At 39.0% G+C, this 23,406-nt stretch overlaps 1 protein-coding gene across 5 annotated transcripts in view; it reads left to right on the top strand.

Moving 5' to 3' along the window:
* The window catches only part of LOC121504157 (pyruvate carboxylase, mitochondrial-like), a 465,432-nt gene that overhangs the window by 80,578 nt on the left and 361,448 nt on the right, over positions 1-23,406 (top strand). For all 5 annotated transcript variants that reach the window (XM_041778797.1, XM_041778795.1, XM_041778796.1 and 2 more), the window contains exon 10: positions 19,414-19,532. In XM_041778797.1, the coding sequence (XP_041634731.1) occupies positions 19,414-19,532 (119 nt within the window). The remainder of the gene's footprint in view (positions 1-19,413; positions 19,533-23,406) is intronic.

The following is a 23,406-nucleotide window of genomic DNA, read 5'->3' as shown; positions in this document are numbered from 1 at the left end:
TCGTGATTGATCGCGGTGGCAGCAGGCTAACAAGTCCACCTAGACATCTCTTTCCCCAGCACCATTTTCCAGCTCTTCCTGGGGGATTCCAAAGTGTTCCCAGGCCACATGAGTTATATAATCCTTCCAGTTGGATGTGCCCTGATGACCTCCACAGGGAGGGGACCAGGGAAAAACCACCTCAACTGGCTCCTTTAAAGGCAAAGGAGCAGCAGTCCTACTTTGGGATCCCTCTGGATTTCTGAGCTCCTCATCCTGTCTCTAAGGCTCAAGCTAGACACCCTTCCGAGGAATCTCATTTCAACCGCTTGAACCCGCAATCTTACTCTTTCAGTTATTACCAAGAGTCCATGACCATAGGTGAGGGCTAAGGCGAAGATTGACCCATAAATTGAGAGTTTTGCCTACGGTACAACGTCTGAAATACTGTCAATCTCATGGTCCATTCTACCCTCACTTGTGAACAACACTCTGGGATACTTAAACTCCTTCACTTAGGCCGAAGACACCGTTCCTGCCCGGAGGGAGCAATCCAATGTTTTCTAGCAGAGAACCATGACCCACAACTTGGAAGTGCTGACCCTCATCCTGACCACTTTGCCTGCAGATCCCCGGCTGACAAAGCCAACAGAACCACCTTCTGGAACCCACTCCTCCAAAATTATACCCTTAATGTCAAGGAAATAAATCAACATGGCCTTGAATTTGGACTTAATTTGTCGAGCTTTCTTCATCCTTGGTGATGATGGTGTTTTCCAATGCATTGGCTGCTATTTTGTCTCAGGATTGTATTGGAATATCAAAGTTTTATTTTATGTAATCACTCCTAAAAAAAAATGTGGTTCTTTCAATTTGCTTGCATTTTCCTTTTGAACAGGGGCCAGAAGTTTTAGGACATCTTTGGCACACACTTGCGTCATGTTCACATTTTCAAGCAAAATCTGCCGAACCGTCTCTTATCAATGGAGACCATTTCTGCCATCGTTCTTATACTGAGTCTTTGATTATTTCTAACAATTTGTTCTATTTGTTGAATGCTTGTTAGAAGTTTTTGATGTGCATGGGCACCCAGAACGGTAATCGTCTTGGACATCCTGTCTGCCTGCATAAAAACTTTTGCGCCATTCAAACACATGTGCACGTGACATGCAGTGTTCTACATACACCTCAGTTCAGTCAGTAGTATACTCATCAAACATTTAATCATGTTTTGCAAAATGGATAGATAGTTTTACCTGGTGGAGAAGGCACTGCTCAAAAGATGCTCCCTAGGTTATCCAAGCAGGATGAATTCACTTTCCAGGGAGCGCATGCTAGAAACCCCCCTATGGATCGATACAGTTATGACAATACGTACTGAATACAATAAAATTAGTTCAAAAGCAGTTAATCCATAGTAGCATGGATCTGAATATGAGGGTGCAGCAAGCTTTATGCTATAAAGGAGGAGGCTGGGGTGGAGGAGGTTAAGCTTTGCCAGCAGCAGCATGATGCATCAGCATTATTGCAAGAATTAGTGAGAAGTACGTCATATTTAGATACACCACTGTGTTGAGAGGAAGAGGTGAATCAGTGAACCAAACACGTCACTTATTGGAAACTTAAAGCAGTTGGGTGTGAATACTCAACCTTTTATATATAACACTCTGTGTGTCTGTGAAACATGGGTTTAGTGCAGCCTTAACTGTTTGATAGCCATACCGCCTACATAATATTGTTAATTCCATCGGTGAAACCAAGCTTTAATTTAATGCTCATACCCTTTTTATGTTATGTTTTATAACAGTTATATCTAGATAGGCCATGACTATAATGTAATGCTTTTCACACATCAACAGTCTGAATTGCACTTAAAGGTTAAAGCAGTAACGACACAAAGAAAAACAGAAGCAATAAAATGCATGAATGTTGCCTTAAGGGACTGTATTTGTACTAAAATGATCATATGTGCATGGAGAAAGACATGTCAGACTAGTTTATAAATAGGACAAGAACCTTCTTTCAACACTGATAGCCAACATACAGTCTTAGTCCTCATTAAGATGTTGGCTTTTACCCACACCACCTTCATGGATGACATTAAAATATCTATTTAAATGCTTTGCATACAGCATTTACACAGTAATGCCTTGCATTTCTATGCATGTGCAGTTTTGCCCTTCAAAAGAGGCTGGAATATAAATGAAGACAATGACGGCTGACTTGCAGAGGTGGATACGTTTCATTAATGATGGCTTAAACATGTTTTAGAATCCATTAGTGATGCATCCTCACACATGCTGGGCTAAATACCACAGACTTACTGGCATTGTAAGAGTCTCGCCATCTCTCAGTTAACTTTAACAATCATATGGTGGGTAGGTATTAAAAAAAGGCCTCTTCGATATGAACACAGCTTTGAACCTTAAAATTCTGCAGTGTTAGTGGCCCATCCTTTCATCACTTTAACATCAGATTTCACACATTACTCATCCTCAACCTGTTACCCACCCCCTGACTGACACCCTATCGGGATCTCTTGCTGTAAATCCACAGGTGCTGTGTTTTACTAGATCATGTGTTCATTCATTGGCTATTCTGTCTCCATGCAGTTTTCCTTTGTCTTGTTTGTTTCTAGCCATCTGCTCCATGAACAATACACCTTCCTGCACTTCCTCCATCCCTTTTCCTGTCCTTCTACCCCATCCATGCATCGCTCCTCTGCCATCTGTCCATCTGTGCCTTTCTGCCCTTATCTCTCTTGATACTCTCCATTTTTATTCAATATTTAAATAATTTTCTAGATGACTAATTTTCCAAAGGCTTGTCAAACTTAAAGGGAGAGAAAGAAGAGAGTGAAAATGGAACAAAAGAAAACCAACCACATGAGGAGAGGGTGTTGGAACTTTTTTTGACTTGTAGCCATGAAGAGAAAGAGAAAGGGGAAAGGATGAGGAAAAAAAGTAAAGGCAAAGATCAGAGAGAACTGAGCAGGGGGATTCTAAATTCAGAATGAAGTGCTATATTTATATATTAGATTTTTACCTTTTAATAGTCGCGTAGGGAATAACATTTTTGCACCGCTGAAGAAAGACGGTGGTTAAAACTGTTATGAGCAATGGCACGGTCTTGTAATTAAAGACCTGAGTGTTGACCTTCTTTGTTGACACTAGTCCAAGCTGTGCCCTTGAATAACTGGTAGGCTGCTCAAGTGTTGGTTCCAGTATGTACTGATGAACTACCATCAGAGGTCAGACTCACTAATCAACCCTAAGGACTATATAACCATTCAGTGAGAGGAAGTATCTGGATGAGTTCTAGAAGGCTACATAATTGGTTTTATAACCTATTTCTTTACCTTTCTGTTAGCCACATAACTGTCACCACTCTGATAGCATGTTATTTACTGACACTCCACTTTTTTTTATGTGTCTCAAAAACTATCAGAACAAATGCCTTGAACCTCGGTAAACAACGCTTTGCACTTGACTAATCCTAGTTAAGTTTCATTTCTAGGACCATTTCATATTGTGATGGGAACTATGGCAACCAGTGGAATTAAAGGAAAAAAAAAATGTAATTTTATTGGTCCCTTCTGTGAAAATGTAGGAACATGCTAGATGCAGAAGTCCAAGATGACAGAGACTGTGGAGGGTACTCTCCTTATATATGAATACAAGGCTTATAAAAGTTATTAAAAAGGAAACCAATTTAATATATTCTAATATAAAACACTAACCTGACAGATCGACTGATTCCTGTATCTTCTCCGTGGATATATTTCACAATCATCTGTTAAAGCTTCTAAAGAGAATGTTTGGGAAAGGCAGGACTTTTCAAAAAACTCTTGCAAAGCAGGTTAGCAGAAGAGGGGAAACACTGTTTTTGTCATTTAAAGCTTCAGTGAGGCTCTTTGCTCTTTATTTCATGTAGAAATGTGGTGCACTTCTGATAAAACTACCGCTTATTCTGTTATTATTGCTACACACTAGTGGCAGCCATTGCTATCAGCTTTATGTACAACTAAACCCGGCATATAGCTACTGCCACGTTTTTCTCACATGATGCTAATTGGTCCGAACCAATCAAACTGGTTTGGTGGATTGAATCTTTTCAAGATGGATTTGCCTCATGATGGACTGGCAAATCCAACTGCTCTGCAAAGTTAGTAAAACATCAATCCAGAAAGTTCTCAGGCGTCCACTTCCCTATTTGGCTAAACGGCCATTTAAATGATTTTTAACTGACTTGTCTAAAAAGGAGAAAATACTTAAAAGCAGTCAAATTCTTCACAGGGTCATTGTTGTCTGTAGGTATGATGTGGGTCTGATATACTCTGTTAAGCGTGGCTAACGTTAGCAGCTAGCTCTGCCAGCTTTTGTTCCTTTTTGTTGATTAATGTCATAATATTTGATATGTGGCCTCTTTTCACTTCAGTAGTAATACCCGTGTTCAACCCACGTTAGCCTACATACCACTTTATTTCCATTTTCTTCTTCAAAAAACTTCCATACTGTTTCTACTACACGCTAACTGCGAAGCTTCTCATGTTCACGTCCGACAAAGTGCCAGGGGGAAAGCCCAGACAGGGAGGCAGCGACCATTAATTAAAGCTACAGATGCTTCAAGTGGAAGGAGGTTCATTACAGTTTGAAGGAGCATTCAAGCCCATGTTTATCAAAAGTAGTCCGTTCAACCTCACACATCCCTATAAACTACTAAGAAGATTTATTCCACTAAATGCTACAAGGCTAAATATTACATACACCTTTAAATTAAGACTAACCAGCCAGTTAAATGGAATGCAAGCATTCAGACAACAGTCATAACTGAGACAAAATAATTTAAAACTGGCCAAGGGTTAACAATGTCATCTGATTTCAATCTAAGACTTACCGTAACAGTGGTATCACCACCAGCCTAACACCCCCCACCCAGATTAACACTCACATACCAGACACAGCCTACATACATTTTCATTACTGCCAGACATGCTGCTCCACAAGCTGTGTTCACTGTGCTAGTTTACATCTGGGCAGTAGAAGAGAAAGCCTGTTATAGTTTGGACATAACAGACAACTGACAACATTTAATTGAGTATAGAGATACATCCCTAGTTTATTAGTCCATTATTGCAAAACTGACATTTCAATCCACCTTAACTTTCCTATAGTTATTTATCAGATGTTAGTGTGTTAAAAAGCTGTAATTGGATGGTGAACATTGTAAACATTTCTTTCAAAAAGCATTGACATTTACAACATGCAGATTCTAGCATTTTGCTCAAAGCATGATGGTGGTTAAATGAGGCAAAACAGATGAACTCACTTGGATGCCAACTTAGTTTTATCTCTTGTCAGGGGTTTTTACCTTCTAAAACTTTAAAATATTCTTACCTATAGAATTCATAAGATGTTTAAATAAGGACTCTTTCTGTCAGTCAACAGTGTTTTCTAATTTTTTCTTTATTGGTATATGAGCTGTGTTTAAGGCTGCATGACAGCTGAACCAGCAGGAAGCCGGGCATGTAATTTAAATATCACACAATCTTAGCAGAGCTGGATGATATGTTCAGAGGATTCACTGTGTTACATTAACGACCATGCTTAGAAAACGCTTCAACATAGTGATTTTTGTATCAATTCAGGAGGGATCCTGTCCTGTCCAAACACTCCCCCAGAATTTCTTACATAATAATTAAAATTTCCAATTACAGGACCCTCTAGAGTAAAAACTCTCCCATGAGAATAGTAATAAGTATTAAATTATTGTTGGTTTAGCTCTCATTTGCAATTCTTTGTATCCACCATACTGTTTTCCATATTTGAAAAAGTAAATATGTTGTCCTCTTCATTTTCAGCGAATGATTTGGCCTGAAAATGAACCTTCCAGAGTGGAAAATATGATATGGAAGCTGACCTGAATCTTAATCACAGAGTCAGAGGGGAGCACTGCGAGTATGTACAGACATGATTGAAGGCCAACTGATGGACTTAAATCCTGCAGAAGAGCTGGAATGAAGGGATGAATTCATGTATGCTTGTATGGTTGGAGAGATTCCGGTCAAGCTCCTTTCCATTACAGATGGGATGAATATGAGCGTGTGGGTGCATATGGTGACTGTGTGTATGTTTGCGTGTGTGTGGGCGTACACATGCTTGTGCTCATTATGATTTCGTGTGCCTTTTGATATATATATGTGGTAAGTGTGAATGTGGATGTACGTTTGTGTACTTTCAGGTTGTGTACATTGTGTGCTCGGGTGGGTGAACACCGTGGCTTTGGCAGCTCCAGGCAGCAAAGGGATTAGCGAGGTGGCACCACTGAAATGGAGCTGATCTATTTGCGAGTGAGTGTGTGTTTGTGTTTCTCTGTGGTTGTATCAGCGATGAATCGGATGAGAGTCGTGTTTGTTGCAAGTCTGAAAGGGAATTGGATCAGATTACAGAAAATCTTGGCGTCAGATTATCTCCATTTCTTACTAGAGAGGGAAGAAATTGAAGAAAAGACTAGCAAAATGATCAGTAGTAAAGAGCTGTTCCATAGGTTAGGCTTATGTAATAACTGCAGAGTTGCTTATAAGTCTGTTGGAGCACACTTTGTTTCTTAGCAGTGCAACAATTGTAACATTAAAAGCCACATTTCCCATAAATCCTTTCACTGTCATAAAAACTGTAGCGCTCCTTGTCCTTATTATGACAAAGTGTTTTTTTCAAGGATTTTCTAGAAATTAAGATCTTGTGGTTTCTAACCCTAGATTTTGTTACACTCTTTCCACCCCTTGGCACTGCCAGAAGCTTTGCCTTTGTATTTTTTTTCTTTTTTTAGTGTGCTAACCCAGCAACTTTCCTGAAGGACAAGCTCAGATTTGGTTCTATTAGTCAATTTGCATAGAAGCTCAGAGGAATTGTATAAAAAGCATCAGCCATTCCAGATTGGTTAAAAAAGATGGCTTGTCTTCAGTAGCCTATAAAAACTACACAGCTTCTTTGTTAAAACTGCCGGATGGGCCACTGGTAGAGCTGGGCAATTAATTGCAAATTTGATTAAATCGCAATATGGCCTGCTGCAATTTTCAAATCGTAGAAGTAGAAATTTTCTTTAACTTGATATGTGTCAAAAAAGCAGTTAAATAAATCAATGTTTTGCAACGGCAGAGATTTTATGCACATTATGCAAACATTCAAGTGTCAATTTATTTATAATGGTTTACAAAAATTCCTCCTGTTAGTGTTTTATTTATGTTTTTCTTAATCAAAATGAGTGACATAAAAATGATAATTCCATTAAACAAAGCAAATTGCCATCACATTTGCAATATGAGCAAAAATATTTAGCTCATTCTATCTAAAATTGATGAAGCCTAGCATTACTTTATGAAAGTAATAGCCCAGCTGTGAGGGACACAGGTGGCCGGGTGGTTGGGGCGTGCCCCATTTGTGCAGACAACCCGGGGGTTCGAATCTGGCTTGGGGCCCTTTGCTGCATGTCTCTCCCCTGCTCTCGTCCCGGTTTCCGACTCTATTCACTATCCTCCTCTATCGGGTGAAGGCACAAAAATGCCCAAAAGTAAACCTTAAAAAAAGAAAAAAAACACTTTTTTTTTTTTTTTTTTTTTTTTTTTTTTTGAAGAGTTAATAAAAGTATAATCAACATTATACGTCTTCTGCAAGCCAAAGTTTACATTTAACCTACATTTATAAAGGTTAAAAATCTCTCGGGTGGGCCAAAAACTGAAGAGATTCCTTCTGGAGAGGTTTCTTTGAATCTGCTAAGGGTTATTGAAAGTTCAAGTACTGTTTTGTCTGCTAATCCATGTAAGAACGTTGTACGGAGATGGATTTATCAACAGAGCCGTCACACTCCTTTTAGCACCAAATAATCATTAAAACTTAACTACTCAGAAAAATGAGCACCTGGGCACCAGAGATGCACCAATTCATTTTTTTGCCAACTGTAATTTCAGATTTCAGGTCTGTCTGCAGATGCTGATTTTGGATGAAACCGCGATAAAGTTTTTTTTAATCTCATTCTATGTTTCACAGCTCATAGCTAGCTTTAATGTAAATGGTCAGTGAATCTGAGCTGGTGAAGAACTTTTTTGGTTGCCTGACTATTCAAAGCATTTTTCATAACACAGGTCACACTTGACGGGGACATACAGTATTTTACCCCTTTAAGACAAGTTTATATCATCTCAGAGGTCCCCAAAACATGCCTGTGCAGGGTACGACATTAAGGTTTTTGAGGTGCTTCCCAAATCTACTTGCCCCATCTAAATTCCTACTTGCCCTGTCTAGGAGGTACATTTTCTGGTTGTCAAGTGCATACATTTTGCTCACAACATACTTAGAACCAAAATCCATTGCCTGTCAACTGTGGAAAGCAACACAACACTTCTTTCTTAAGAAAACTGTATTTATTAGCTATGTGTTAGCCCACTGAAAATTATATTTAACTTTGTACAGATCAGTGCAATGTGAAAGCTGCACCAGGCTGTCTTTTCCGTCAAATGAATGGCACTGAGCCTCACTTAAGTCTGATGTCTACACCTCAGCAGACATGCTCAGCCAATGTAGGCATCGACACTGCATCTGCAGGGCTGTTTATTAACTTTTTTAGCCCATAGTACTGTTGCTACAGAGGTTGACAATCTTGTAGCACGGAACACAAAACCTGTAGCACAATACATAAAATGTTTGTTACATCTCTAAAACCAACACGTTATCAAAATATATGCTTAGTAAGTGAATGTACTTGAAAAACAAATACAAAACACCCTAAATTACAGCTCTAAATTAATGTCTAACAAATGAAACAGCCACTCATTGTTAGGTATTTTGGGTTGCAGCAGAGAAGAGAGAGACACTGATGGTTCATCCCCACATCCAGACACAAGACAAGAGCAAACTGCTGGAAGCTTTATAGAAGTGTTGGTGCTTTAAGATGATTAGAACAATATGATTTGGATATCAGACCTTGAGATAGATCAGATAGAGGATCAAATGAGCTCCATTTGGGCTGCTATTTGCTGCTGTAATCCTTTTGTTTGTATTCATCATTATTTTAAACTTTAGGTAGAACCAACTGATGGCTGAAGTGTTTTTCTGTGTTCACCCTCATTACTTAAACTTTAATGTGTTCTAGAGACTGAAGTATGTTTCTTTGTTTGTCCTTAAAATGTGTTTCAAGGACTGAAATGTTCAGTCCATACATTTATATATTGGTATTAATATAAACTAAATTTAATTTTTAAATATCACCATATTGAATAAACCCCAATATTGTTAATCCTGGTCAAACTAAGAAATAGAGTAAAGTACAAGTTTTATTTTCTTATGTGGGCCTTTTTAATGGATTTCTTCTAGGCCAAAAGGACCAAGGGCCCCAGTTGGCCCATGGCCCACAGTTTGGATACCCCTTATATATTTACTGATACTCAGAGTAATAGGAAACTATTTTAAACATTATTAGAAATTCATTAAACACTGTTAGAGTTTGGTCCATATTGCCTAATCACACTGGGTTCTGATTTTTAAAGAGCTAATGAACAGATCCCTATTTTACAAAGTGTTATCATCGTAACATCAGTAACAATGGAGATAAATGGTAAATAAAACAAAAAAAAACTATCACCAAATCATGTCTTTACCCTAACAATAAACATGAAGTTTATACATTTCTGGACATTGATCTACTCCTCCTGCTCCTGTTTCTCTCTCTCTCTCTCTCTCTCATCTGTCTGTCTGTCGGCGTCATTCAGACCTTTATGCTACATTCAGATGCACATTGGCTTGTTAACCAAACCGCAGCAGCTATGATACTAGTGAAGAGAGAATACATCGTTTTATACATTAAACTTTTATCAGAAGTTAGCGCAGACTGAGCACTCTGTCCTCTCACTGACAGTTCACTCACTGTTACCTTCAGTGCATATTTGGAGAGGACAACGAGGATAACGGAGAAGTTAGCTAGCAGATACTCATTTTTAGCATCGTCCAGCCTGCGTGCCTTACTAAAAAAAAACTTTGGATTAAAGCAGCGCTTCTCTTAAACACAACGACCACCTGTGCTGCGTATGCTCTAAGTCTGCCTTCCTAGTTTAACCTGCAGCATCTGCACGCCTGGCACGCACACGTGAGCTGCACAGAAAATAACCCTGTTTAATTTTTCTGTTATCTCTTCAGTAAAAGCCTTCTTAAGTTTTAACACCTGAATGTGTGGATCATTGTTCATTAGATCCGCAACTCTAATCATCTGCTCAAAACAATAGTCAGTATCCAGAATAAATTAAAACCCTTGGTGACAGTGAGTTAATCCTGACTCTGACCCTACAGTACTGACAAGCTGTGATGCACAACACATACACAAAGACACACCAAAGGACACACTAATGTGGCCAGCCACAGCCATTTAACAGGTCAGTACCATCGATAGTACGATTGATTTGTTTTGTTCCCTCTACTCCGTGATCCACACATAAGGCTGATGAGCATGTACCAGATCCATCTGACTGCCCCTGGACATTTCATGACCCAGCATGCACTGCTTTCTGGCTGCTGGATGTGGGGCATTGATGGACATGGCGAGGGAGCGAATTAATCGAAAGGCTGTGTGTGTGTGTGGTGTGCAGTGACTCATCAATATTGCTGATTCTAAAAGGATTTGCATAAAATGACAGCATTTTGGAAGAAAAATGTTGACTGGAAATAGTTTTTAGCTTAAATGCTGACTTGATTATAACTTTGAGTGTACCTACACCTCAGTGTTTTGGAAGAATTTTAAAGCAGCAATAGGACTCAATTTGAAAAAGAAAATACTAAAGGCCCCTCTTTGTGACCTTTCTCTCAAAGCTGGGTTTCTATTTTGTTTCTTTATTCTTCACTTATATTTATGCTAGACACTGACCCTCATCTGCTTAGATTCCTTCCTTGCCTATCCTTAAAGGGTTGAAACCTCAGGTTTAGGACACATTAGATTCCTGCAGTCTAACATCTATACAGACTCATTCAGAGCTAACATGAACCAGTATTTTGCTGGCAAGAACCAGTCTTGAAATTAGTATTTTTCAAAACACTGAGGCTCAGCTTGGAGGTCTAAAATCTACTCATGCACTGTGTTCCAAATTATTATGAAAAAAAAAATCATAGTGTGGCCACCATCATCCCCTGAACTTCAGCCTGTTGAGAACCTGTGGAGCATCCTTAAAAGGAAGCTCTTTGAGGGTGGACAGCAGCTCAGAACAGCAGCTCTGGGAGGCAGAAACTATACATGGACTTACAAGTTCAATGGATGAGAGAGTTAAGGTGATATCAGGGCTCCTCTTCTGATATGAAACTTGATCAGCAAAGATGTTTTTGATTGAAATAGCTTTGATTTGAGGAAATTACCTTCTAAGTCAAAAAAGAAAAAAAAAATACAAAAGATTTCTGTTTTCAGTCTTTTAGAAACTGTTGAGTGTTTTGAAAATCTGTTTTGCAAAATAATTTGGAACACTGTATTTTGAATTATTTTGCAAGAAAAATGCCATTGTCATTGGTAATTTTATCGATAAAATAAAATACAGATCAGATTACAATATAATTATTGAGGAATGAAAAATCCTGTCGACTGCCAATACAGACTATTTAGGAAAAAATGAACCAAAACAATATATCCATAATAATTTGGAACACAGTGTAAAGTATGTTTTTGTCCTTACATTGAGTTTGTTACATCACATAAACATGATCCATCTGATACAGATATGTTAGGAAAACTGTCAGGTATGGCGTGTTTTTATATGACATCTTAATTCTGCTCCACAGCCGTAAAAATAGACACGGCATGCATTATGGACACAGGCTCATCAAGACCTGCTGAATCAATCCTACTAAAGGCTCCAAAAGGCAAACAGGATCACAATGTTAATGTTCAGATACTTACAAGAGCCAGAGCAACTGAAATCCCAGGCATCACTCTGCTTAGGCAAAAGATTAGAGAATGTGCAGCGGCAGCAGAAAACATGACTACGCACACACAAAACGCTCCTGCAAACAAAAGGACAGTGGTCACACTTCTCCAAACTGCCATATGAAATCTTTTCAGGGTTACACAAGACACGTTTAAAGTAGCCCTCAGCAATGAACTTAATGTGCAAACACTTGGAAAACTCAAATGCACTCTGTCTCTTCATTCACACAAATTTATTGTGTGGAGATTATGTTTTCCCATGGACCAAACATTAGAATAACAGCAATGTGACAGTGTTGAAGGGTTAGATTTTGTACTCGCAGTGTAGAGACTAGATTCAGTTGAATCAAGATGGAAAAAAATGAAGTTATAAAGGAGGACTTTAAATGCCAAGGCCAGAGTTGTAGAGAGGAGTCAAGGAAGTCTGCAATGGCAGTTGGTGCATTAAAGAAAGAGGACAAAAAAGTCCCAATCTGCTTTTATCAGGGACAGACAGTTGTATGTTCCTCCTCAGAGGAGCTCCAACTGTGCAGGTCACTGGGGTAAACCAAAGCAGCTGAGTCATCCTGAGACTGTGCTTGCCTTGTGATAATTATTCTCCTGGAAATTATTTGACAAGTGTGCAGCCGTGAAGTACGCATTGGTCAGCAGCAGGGCTTCTGTCCTTGATATACAAAAGCAACCAAAGTGGTTGTCCTGCCACCAGCTTTCTTTTCTGAGAAGCCGTGAGGACACATTGATTCGAGACAGGCAGGTGTAACCTTGCCATCAGCGACTAGAGGAGGATTTGTAAGATCAAGCTTTTCTTTGTTCCTGCCGCAGCCTTGCCATGTAGACAGGAGGCATGAGTGAAGCCTGTTATGTTCTTTTGTGCAGTCACTAAAAACGACATCAGATTGTTTGTCCTGAGATGCTGGTGTTTGATGCGGACCGCCGCTGTACTAACGCGTTCCTGCCACGCCACATCAACAGTCGCTGTCCTCCTCAGACATCTACAGTGTGTTTTAGCCTTCAGGACAACAGGCAGGTTGGCGCACACCTTTGTTGGCTGAAAAAGGAAAGAAAAAAACTTTGCATCTGGGTCTGGGCAGTCTCTTCTGCCACTCCATTGTGTGGATAAATGATTTCACTTAACATTTTCCACCATTGTGGACTCTTGGAGGAATTTTCTGGCACAGTAAGGCTCTGTGGAGCTAAAGTGTTGGGGATTCTTGTTGAATATGAAATTTTGACATCCTATAACCACGCCACATGCAAATGATTCCAGGCTGAAGTGCTTGAAGAGTGAGGGAAAGAGAGACTGTGGAGGCTGCTGTTCACGGTTACTCCATCAAATCATCCATTTATTTTCTTTGTCCCCCTTCTCCACCACTGCTGCACACTTTCATTCAATCTATCAAGCTTTCTTCCTCCAACCATATACTTACCCATTGTCCTGCAATTACTCACAAGTTCCCCTTAATGCATTTTGTTTCACTCTCTTGCTCTTACAGTACCCGCTATCTGTCTCTGTCACTTCTTATTCAGAGCTTTTCACCACTGTGTATTCATCAGGGCTCGGATCGTTTCAGCACACTCCCTCATGCACACGCTTACATGCACAGCGAGAGCTGCATCTACAAAAGCACATTCTGCTTTTCACTTATAAAAAAGCACGCCGGAGTGTTAGTATGCATGCATGCAACACCCCAAGTGACCTCTCCCTGTGCTAGTACAGCCCATTGACTTTGCTGTCAGACCTTATAAAGCAGTGACCACTCAATCTGTTAGACTGGCTACTCCACTCACTGACTCACAGTGTGTGAATGAAAAGTATTGGTGTAAGTGTGAATGTTTTTATGCTTTAAGTCCATGAAGATGTGTCCTTGTATGAAGGCTGGTACAGCTTATTAATGAGGCCTTGGGTGGTCGCTACAAGTATTTTTCATCACTGGCTAAAAAACAGCACATTTATGCACATGCACAGACATGTGGCTGCATTTGGCTGCACAGGGAGAAGGTTAAAAGAAAGGTAACTCAGGCTGATAATTAGCTTCTTGTGTGTGTGCACAGAGGAGTTGTCTAGCTGTTAGCATATACAATTACCATAGTGTATATATGGGGGTTCACTTTGTGCACTTGTGTTTTCAATTTCTGACTAATTTCTCTTGGGGTCATGGGGTTCTGTATTAATCATCCCAACAGCTGGCTAATAGGAGTTCTGCACACACGCTCATACGCTCACATAGACACAGCAAAGCTCTAGAGCTCCACAGCATGTAGGTGTGTTGATTATTTTCTGTGTGAACCCTGTATCAGTATTTTGGTGTGCTTGATTTGGCTCATACAGTTAGCTTTGTGTGCAACATTGTGTGTTTTGTTGTGTGTGCGTGCTCCTCTAATGAGTCTCTGTGGTGTAACCTGTGAGAAGCCTTAAATGGGACTAATTTCTCTCTGCAGAGGAAACTCTTCCGTGTGTGATTTTTTTTTTTTACAGGTGATTTTTCAAACAGAAAATTAATGTGTGTGTCAGTGGGAGTGTGTGCTCGCTGCTCCTGATCTGTGTCTAATTTACTCATGAGGTCAGTCGTCTTCACAACAGACTTAATTATACTAGTTATGAGCTTAATGGGAGGCCAAGGAGCTCAGAGCAGGTGGTTGTCCTAAGTCAAAAAAATGTGATTATATACCTTTGAATCATCAGATGAGCTTCATCTATTTTCTCTCTTCAGCCTGGAGGACATTCCCTTGACACACCAGACTGTTTGACACATCATATATCCATGGTTAAATGTCTCATCTCTGCTAGTATTTATCCACTCATGTTACTCTGCCATACTATTGCAGATTTAATAATTTTGATCATGTCTATTGGCACCCTGTGCACACCTTGCACCCATATCATCATTGCACATGGACTTATATGGATAAATTACCCATCAAAATCCCCCTACTACCTATCATTGAAACAGCTGTGTTTGTTGTGCTTCCTCCTTCACTGAGCTTGCTTTTCTAATAGTCCTCCAAGAAGGTCAGGGAGCGAGATTACTCTTAAGACGCCTCACAAAAGAAAATTTTCCACAATATTTTTTTAACCATTTGATAGCCAGGCCTTTGCCAACTTTGGTCGAAAAAGGGTTGTCTGACCTCAAATCAGCACAATTATTTTGTGTGCCCTGTTCTTTGTTTTTCTGTGGTCTGTTTTTGTGTCGCCTCTTATGCTTGCATTTTTTCTTACGTGTTTGTTTCTGTGTATAAAAACTGCTATAAAAATAAAGCCGTACCTCCTTCCTCCCTTCTCATGAATGATGGATTCTTCACAGAACTTGCCTCTACAGAACAGTTTGAAGATTTTCCTTGTTTCGTGCTTGTTTAGTCATCATATTTTAAAAGCTGCAGTTTTATCCCTGGGCCATCTTTGTTTTCCAACCCTGCCTCTTTTTTTGCCCATTTTATTGTCCTGACATTTAGGCTTGCCAAATGTTTGAAATCAAAGCGATCCTGACGGCACTAAGCCGGTTTCACAATTAAAAACCAAACACACATTTTTCAGTTTAAAGACAGAAGGAAGAGAATCGGTCTGGATCAGCGGCTTCTTCATAGTTTCTTCACTGAAGACAACAAAACAAGGCAGGCCAGAAAACACACAGGAGTAATGAAGTGTTAGCGAATGGCTTTGGATTGCCAGATGTAGGGGGTGCTGTTGTATTTAGTTCCCATCTATGCCTTTGAGGATAATAGATTTGCTTGTGTTGCAGCTTTGATTGCAAACAGTCATCTAATTTCATTCTGATGTTTGGATGTTATTTTCTGCCTTCTCTCAGAATGAGGGTTTATTCCATAATAGCTTTGATTATAGGCATAATCAGTGATGTAGCTGAGTCCGGTCTGAGGAACCTAAATAAGCTGTGATTGGTTAAATTGGAGAAAATGCTTGGAACACCAATCAGATTGCTTTGCTTAAATTATCTGTGTAGTTAGTGTAAATCTGCCTAGCCTCCAAACTATAATAAAGATAAACTTTTTCTGTAACATTTATAAAGCAATTAAACCCTGCTTGCAGCACTAGGGGGAATTAAACTGTTGCTAAAACAGCCCAAAGTGGAGTCTTGAAGGATAAGTATGGATGATTCTGGTGTTGCTAAGCTGACATGCTTATTTTCCTCACAACGATCATATTAGCTCTGAATAGAGGCATGATCAACTTCTGTAGGAAAACCCCAAAACAGAATGTGGATGATACAGATTTAGAGTAATCAGAGTCGATGATTATATGTTGAAATGTCTCTACTTAGTCTAAACAAAAAAGCTATAAACTGCAGCTGCATGCTGTATAAAATTTGAGCTACCATCCCTCCCCTACATTATGGTAAAAGCATGCAAAACTAATGAAAATCAACCTCTAAAAAAAACATAATTAAAAGTTAAAATGGACATTAAGACCTAAATGGAAATGCCCAGTCATCAGTACATGATGAACACGTCTAATTAAATCTAAAAGTGATATACTTGAGATAGAAACCATGTCTGAGGAGATGACCAGAGATTGGATTTAGCTTTTTCATTGTCTTGTAAATGGACTATAAGCAATTAAAGTAGCCTTTTGATTTTTTTTCTTCAGAGGGAATAAAGAGCACTACAATGCCTTTTAAATGGAACATTTACAGACCACAGGGCTGATTAAATATGGAACATTTCTGTTCAAAGAATAGAAGCATCTTTGGGCAGACAAAAATGAAGTCCTTATCAAAGATGTTTTCTTTGTTCCCTTTTAGAAGCTTTCTGTTCCGAAGTGAGGCACATGGCTCATTACTGTTGTTAAAATCATGATATTCAGTCCACAGATGACTCAGGGAGATAATACGGTTCAGGACTTGTTTGCTTTTAGGAACATTTCCACTCCTTTCTATTCAGTTTATTACATCTTTTTCCATTTGTGCCTTGTATGACTCAAGTGAACTCTGCTTAGCCTGATCAGTGAAAGTCATGATCCTTTAATCCCCCTTAGCAAGTATCTAAACAAAACCATAGAGAAGATAGTTTCAATAGAACAACATTAGCAAACAAATCTGGTTTCACCTGCATGTAATCACATTTAAGTAGTTTCATGAATGGTTTGCAGGTCTGAGCATGGAAGGTCACCTTTTCTATGTGATTTCACATGATTTATTATTTATTGCTTGAGGGATTATACATCTCATCTGGCCTGAGATGGCCTCAGTCCCCCAGGAGGACCTGGAAAATGTTGCAGACGAGACGGTTTCTGGGATGACTTGCTTGGATTGCTGCCAGTGTGATTCAGCCCAAGATAAGAAATTAGATGGTTGGATTATATTTAGGGATGTATTGACCAGGATTTTTGCCGATATCTGATTGCCATTATTTCCAAAACGCACAGTAGCTGACCCGATACTGATATATACATGTTTTTTTTTTAATCTCTTATTAAAAAATAACAAGTCTGTCCTGTAAGAGAATTTTTCTGTTCCTCCCATTGTCACTGACTGTCTTAGAAACAGGCATAATAAATGTATATATAACATTTTTTTCGACCTATGTGTTAAAGCTGCTCTGATCTAGGACATATTGTTAAACCAGTGCAGTATCAGGTGGATGTCAGAGTCAAAAGGTTACAAGCGTAACAGTTCCTAACAAGGGCAGCCTACAAACACTGAAAATAGCGATATGTGGGGATGGGTTGATGTTAAAACCTAAACTGATTTGAAGACGGTCTGCCAATAACTAGATAGTTTAGAGCATGACCAAAACATGTATGTCTGATGAGTAAATCTGAAATTCTGTATCAATTTAAGAAGAATCACATCCCTGATTTATTCAGAAAGTGAACATTGTGGTTATAACACTGCTGTTAAAGATGCACATTTACTTTGTCTGATTATTAGTACAACTCCAACAGAGAAACGGGTACCAGAACTTTGACATCTAAGAAAATCTAACTTACAGCTAATTATGTGACCCTGCTTGATGTTGGATTTTAAAAAAAGGAGCAGCATTTGCCAATTTAAAGATGTATTCCTTTCAAAATGACTGCCATTTGTGAAAAGTGGTCTAAAAGTGGTAGTAAAGTGAAATCCAAAATTTATATCTCAACACAATGGATATGTTGGTTGCTGTAAATGTGAAAACACTGAGATCTACAAGTGACTGAATTTTTGATTTAGACCGTTTTTCACCTCTGTCCTGGCTTGGTTTAATTTGGGCAGGGCAAATATAAACCTGTGACATCACCGGTCTTGATGGTGAAATACCCCGCCCCTATAACGCTACAGTGATATAAAAATCACTGTACAGGTAATCTGAATACAGTCTGATGTTAGTCACTGCCTTCATTGAAAGTTAATAGCCTGCCTATACGCTGTTTTTCAGCAGTGTGAGGTAAATTTCCCGAATCTATCAGCCATGGTGGCCTACAGGTCATTAAAAGTATCATCGCAGAGAGATTTGTACCAGAAAACAGTAAATTTAATCCTCAAATTCAGGCAGCTGTGCTCTGATCAGAAGCATTTCTTTTTAAATCTGAGCATATCTATTTCTCGTGAGTGGGCGTGGCTTCAGCTCATTTAAGCAACATGCCCACACCATCATAGTGCAGATGTTACTGTCTAGTTTTCCATGATTTTTGAAGCTTAATTTTATAAACTTAGAGATGTTTTTCATTTCTGAAATTTGGCCTGGTGGTTCATAACACAGTGGTGTGCCATACAACAAACCTAAAATACAATTTTTTTTTATCACTCTATAGGGACTTTAAGGTAGCTATTATGAGAATTGTGTTTTTACTATGTCATTGCCGGACATTACACCCATAATCATATGTTTAGTAGAGCCACCTTGTCATGTTATTCAACCTTTAATACAAATGGGTGATTTTGACCATATTATAAAAAGACCTTGCTGGGGTAATGCTTGAAACAAGTGGATTAAAATGTTATAAGTGGACCTCTGAATTGAGATTGTTCTGCCATGCAGTCAAAATAATCTTTGTCTTATGATGATTAATAAAATATGTATCCTACAACCTCATTTGTATGCAAATTAGTTGTGTGCCAATCTTCCTTTCAGGTGCAGGTCCATTGTCTAATATTGTCTTCCCAGTACCATATTTTCTCTGGGTATTTAGAGAACATATTCACACCTCAGAATCAATGCTGAGACTGACTCCAGTGTATTTATTGTATCTGAATTAAAGTAAAGATCTAGATTTCAGTGTTCTAGCTTAAAGGTAGTGCGTTTTTGGATGAGCTTTCTATAAATCCCTTTGATTAATGATGTTTTTATTGTGTTTCTGGGAAATTATGAGATCCTCCTTAATAAAACACTTTTTATGCTGTTGAATTATTAGAGGGAGAAGGAACAGGTGTTTTTTTGTTCTGTCAGTTCACGCCTCATTAACATGAGTGAGTGCTCCTTGTTTTAGTGTTTACACAACTTGGATGATTATGCACTTCACAGATGTAACATTTCCTTGTCCTCCTGATGCAGGTGGGCTATGAGAACGCCGGCACCGTGGAGTTCCTGGTGGACAAACATGGCAAACATTATTTCATCGAAGTCAACTCTCGACTTCAGGTTGAACACACGGTCACCGAAGAAATCACGGAGTAAGTAGCAGATGATTACATGTCAGGCAGGTGTGCAGCTGGATGCCTGTTGTAGTTGCCATTCTGTGTGTGCATGTTTATCAGCTGTCCTCAAACAGGTGTGCAGCTCTGAGGTGAGAGGCTTTCTGCAGAGCTGCTGGTGTAGAAAGAGTGAAAGTTTGAGGCCGCATTGAAGGCAACTTCAGAGTCCGTGAGACACAGGGAAAAATGGACTAAAAAAAGAGAAGAAATAGACAGTGTAAGCGAAAAGAATGACAGAGCAGAGGAAGAAGAGAGGAGCCAGAACAGGTGGAATCAGTGAAGAGAGAAGCTGGAAGATGAGGTCAGAGAGAGGCTGAGAGATGATGAAGGAGAGAGAGAAGATAATAAAAGAAATAAATAGCATTCCGCTCTACTGATGACCTGTGAGATTTGCCCGACTGCAACACCACAGATGGGTCTCATAGCAATACGCACTAGAGACAAACACAAACAACACACAGGTACAGGTGTAAAAGGCCTTTCAGTCAAACCCAGATGCATAAATCTCTGTTACACACCGATGTGTGTACACAGGAATCTCCAATTACGCTAATTCATATTGAATTTTCTGCATAATAAGCTCAATTAATGAATCAAGCTGACAAACAAATCAGTGAACACGGGAAGTTGTTGGCAGGTGGGAGATTTGCATGGGAACAAAGTGATACCACCTGTTCCCATGGTAACCAATCATGATTGACAAGGTTGTTAGCTGTACTCTCTCGCTGTCGTGATCAGTCTCCACTCTTGTTTGCCTTCTTTGATCTCTTTTCTTATTTTACACAAAGAAACTCTTTGTTCAACTGGCTTTATTTGCATTACATCACACTGAACTAAAGCGGCTCTGGATCAGTGCATAAAAAATCTCATCAGTAAACACTGAAGAGGAAGCAGCGATTTAATCCAACTACCAGCAGTCCCTATGCAGTCTGTTTAGTTTTCATAAATCATTAAGTTGTTTTATTTCCAGTAGAACTGTGTGGGCTTTGAAGAATATATCTGTCAAAGTCTTGCCTTTTAATTATCCAGATTAATGCTGTCAGCAAAATGTGAGTAATGTGGATGATAATGATTTGGAGGAGCCTAATATTTTCCTTTAATTATAGTTTTAACATTTTATTGTTTTCTAGGAGGACTGTACTGTGGATCTATCTAATTAGCCAAAGTTAAAATCCGCCTTCACCTTGCTTTTTGCTGGGTTGAAGCTGGCATGGTACCTCAGTGTACAGAGGGATGAACACAATGGAGGAGTTATTTCCTAAATATTTGTCGGATTAAATCTTTTGACATTCTTACTTTCTCTTGTTGTGTTTCACAAATTTCCTTTTCATGATTCGATTCAAGTTTCTGAAGCACCTTCATTTCCAGCATGGCTCCACCACACATGAAAACACTTCATGCATGAATATGTTCCAGTGTTTTCTTGTTAACGATTATGTTAGAACATAGAAATGAAAATGGCTCTTTAAATAAAAGCACAAATTGCCTCTTTAAGGCTCATACAGGTGCGATGAACATTTTTTCTTCTCATGCACATGCACGTTTGTAAGACATTACTTTGATAATAATAATAATAATAAATTATAAGCGCCTTTCTCAGCACTCAAGGACACTTTACAGAGATAAAAACAAATACAATAAAACAGATAGAAGCTTCAAACAGTATAAAATGAAAAAGTGCAATTACAGTGAGTGTGCTTTCTTGAGCAGGTGAGTTTTGAGTCTGGATTTAAAAAGAGGAAGAGAGTCAGTGTTTCAGAGTAAGTTTCAGAGTCAAACTCGACTGATGTAGATGCAGTGCTCGTCTAAACTTTAGTCCTCTGCACCTGATTAAACGGAATTAAGTGATTTGCGTGCTCCAGTTTCTTCCTTGGATTTACCTGTTAGATAGATCTATTGAAATAACTTTGATTATCTTTGGCTGTGTGCCGAGAGAAACAGAAATGGTGCAGATCATCAGGGTCGTTTTTCTGTGGCCACAAATGAGAGGAAAGTATGAGAGTTTTTCAGTCAAGGATTACAGTTATTTTAAAGATAACTAATGGATTTCTAGGACTGCAAAACTAATGTGTTATTTTACTCATAAAAAAAGTTAATTGGGTAATTACGGTGGCTGGTAAGGGCCAACAGTCTGCAAAAGCCAGGCGCGCTCTAAATAAAACAAAACAGCTTCAATAAGACAAATGCTTCAACTTTAGAGATGAAATCAAAAGTCAAAACGAACTTCAAAAGGGGAAATGCAATGTAATTGACAAAACACTCCCCAAGAATTAAAAACAAATTCATGAACAACAGACGTGCTTCTAATACAGAAATGATTCCACACTCAAAACAATCCTAATCCAAAACGCGCTTCAAAACCAGAAACGTCAAAAAGGACCTGGCTTCCAGGGGGTGCTCTAGCAGGAAGAGCAAGAGGGAGAGACAGACAGATGGAAGAGAAATCGAGCCAAGGACAGACTTATGATTTATCATTATGCGGTAATAATACTCGTTACTGGTATATAGTTACATCAGGGCAGGAATATTACCCCCTTCTGGCTCTGATACCCCCTCTGATGATACATTTTCATCTCCGGGGGTATATGTTTTATCCCTGCCTCTGCTCAAACTGAACGCCTCCCACTCTGGTCCTCTGTTCTAAGCATTCACTATCTGATTGAATCTTTCATGACACATGACCAAAATTAAAGATTTATGTTTTTATACTGCGGTCCGATTGTCACAAGTGGCCTGTGTTCTCACACTGGTGAGTGAAACTTTGAGTCTAATTACATCTGAAGTTCAAACGAATTCCCCTCCTTATTGTAAATATAATGCTGGAGATGTTTGAAACATTTTACCTATGATAGAGATGCTCTTTTGTTGAGTCATTATTGGCGGTAGTAAATCATACAGTTCTTACCGCCCAATCCATAAACATGATCATGTTCATTTTCTGCTATCCCAAAGACCAGTAAATAAACCATTAGAAGACTATTATTTAACTTCTGTATAGAAAAATGTTCTCTTTTTTTATGACAAGTGTGAATAATTATTGAGTGCATAAACAGAGAGAGAGAGTCAGTGGGAACAGAGCGAAGCTCTGCGTTGTTAGAGTAGCTCAGTTTGATTTTAAGACAATATGACAACTAGAGCAGACAGGAACATTCAACTCTAACTTCTTTCTTCTCTAATGCCAATTTTTTTCGTGTCATAAAGAAATGCTAATCACGTGACTCTCAGTAGGTACAGTATAAGTGACAGGAAAGTCGTGAAGTGGTATGGTAACTAAGTGTTTTCAATATTAATATATACAGTATATTTACATTTTTTTTTACATGTGGGCATACTTTTTATATAATATAAGCTCAAACTTTCAGGTTTTGTCATGAAGGCTAGTTTATGATCATAGCTGATCAGAGCTGCTGCAATGTTTATTAAATCAGACGTGGTCTAACTTATAACGATGTGACTCAGGGTGTGAATTGGTGAAAAACCAGAGTGGGGACATTTTCCTGGCCTTTAATCTATAAACAGGCATACACTGAGCTCTCTCAAGCCAATTCTCACCTGATGCTTCTTTAGTCCTGTAACTGGGCTGTGGTGCGTATTGTGATGACACAACGGCCAACCTTGGCTTAATTAGCTACTCCTGACGTGAATGAATCCCTGACGTAAATACTCCTAGAGCCACGAGTATATTCCCATATGTCAGGGCATTTTTTTCCTGTGTAAACCGTCAGCTGAGTAGCTGATGATCTATGATGGACAGAGAGCAATCTATGCAGATGGGAGAAAAAGTCAGATAAAACTTATACCCCCGGAGATGACAATGTGTCATCAGAGGGGGTAAGTCAGAACCAGAAGGGGG

This window comes from Cheilinus undulatus, linkage group 22, assembly GCF_018320785.1.
Source record: "Cheilinus undulatus linkage group 22, ASM1832078v1, whole genome shotgun sequence".
NCBI classification, from domain to species: Eukaryota; Metazoa; Chordata; class Actinopteri; order Labriformes; family Labridae; genus Cheilinus; species Cheilinus undulatus.
Note: the sequence above shows the minus strand (reverse complement) of the source record. Positions and strands in the feature narration are given on the sequence as shown.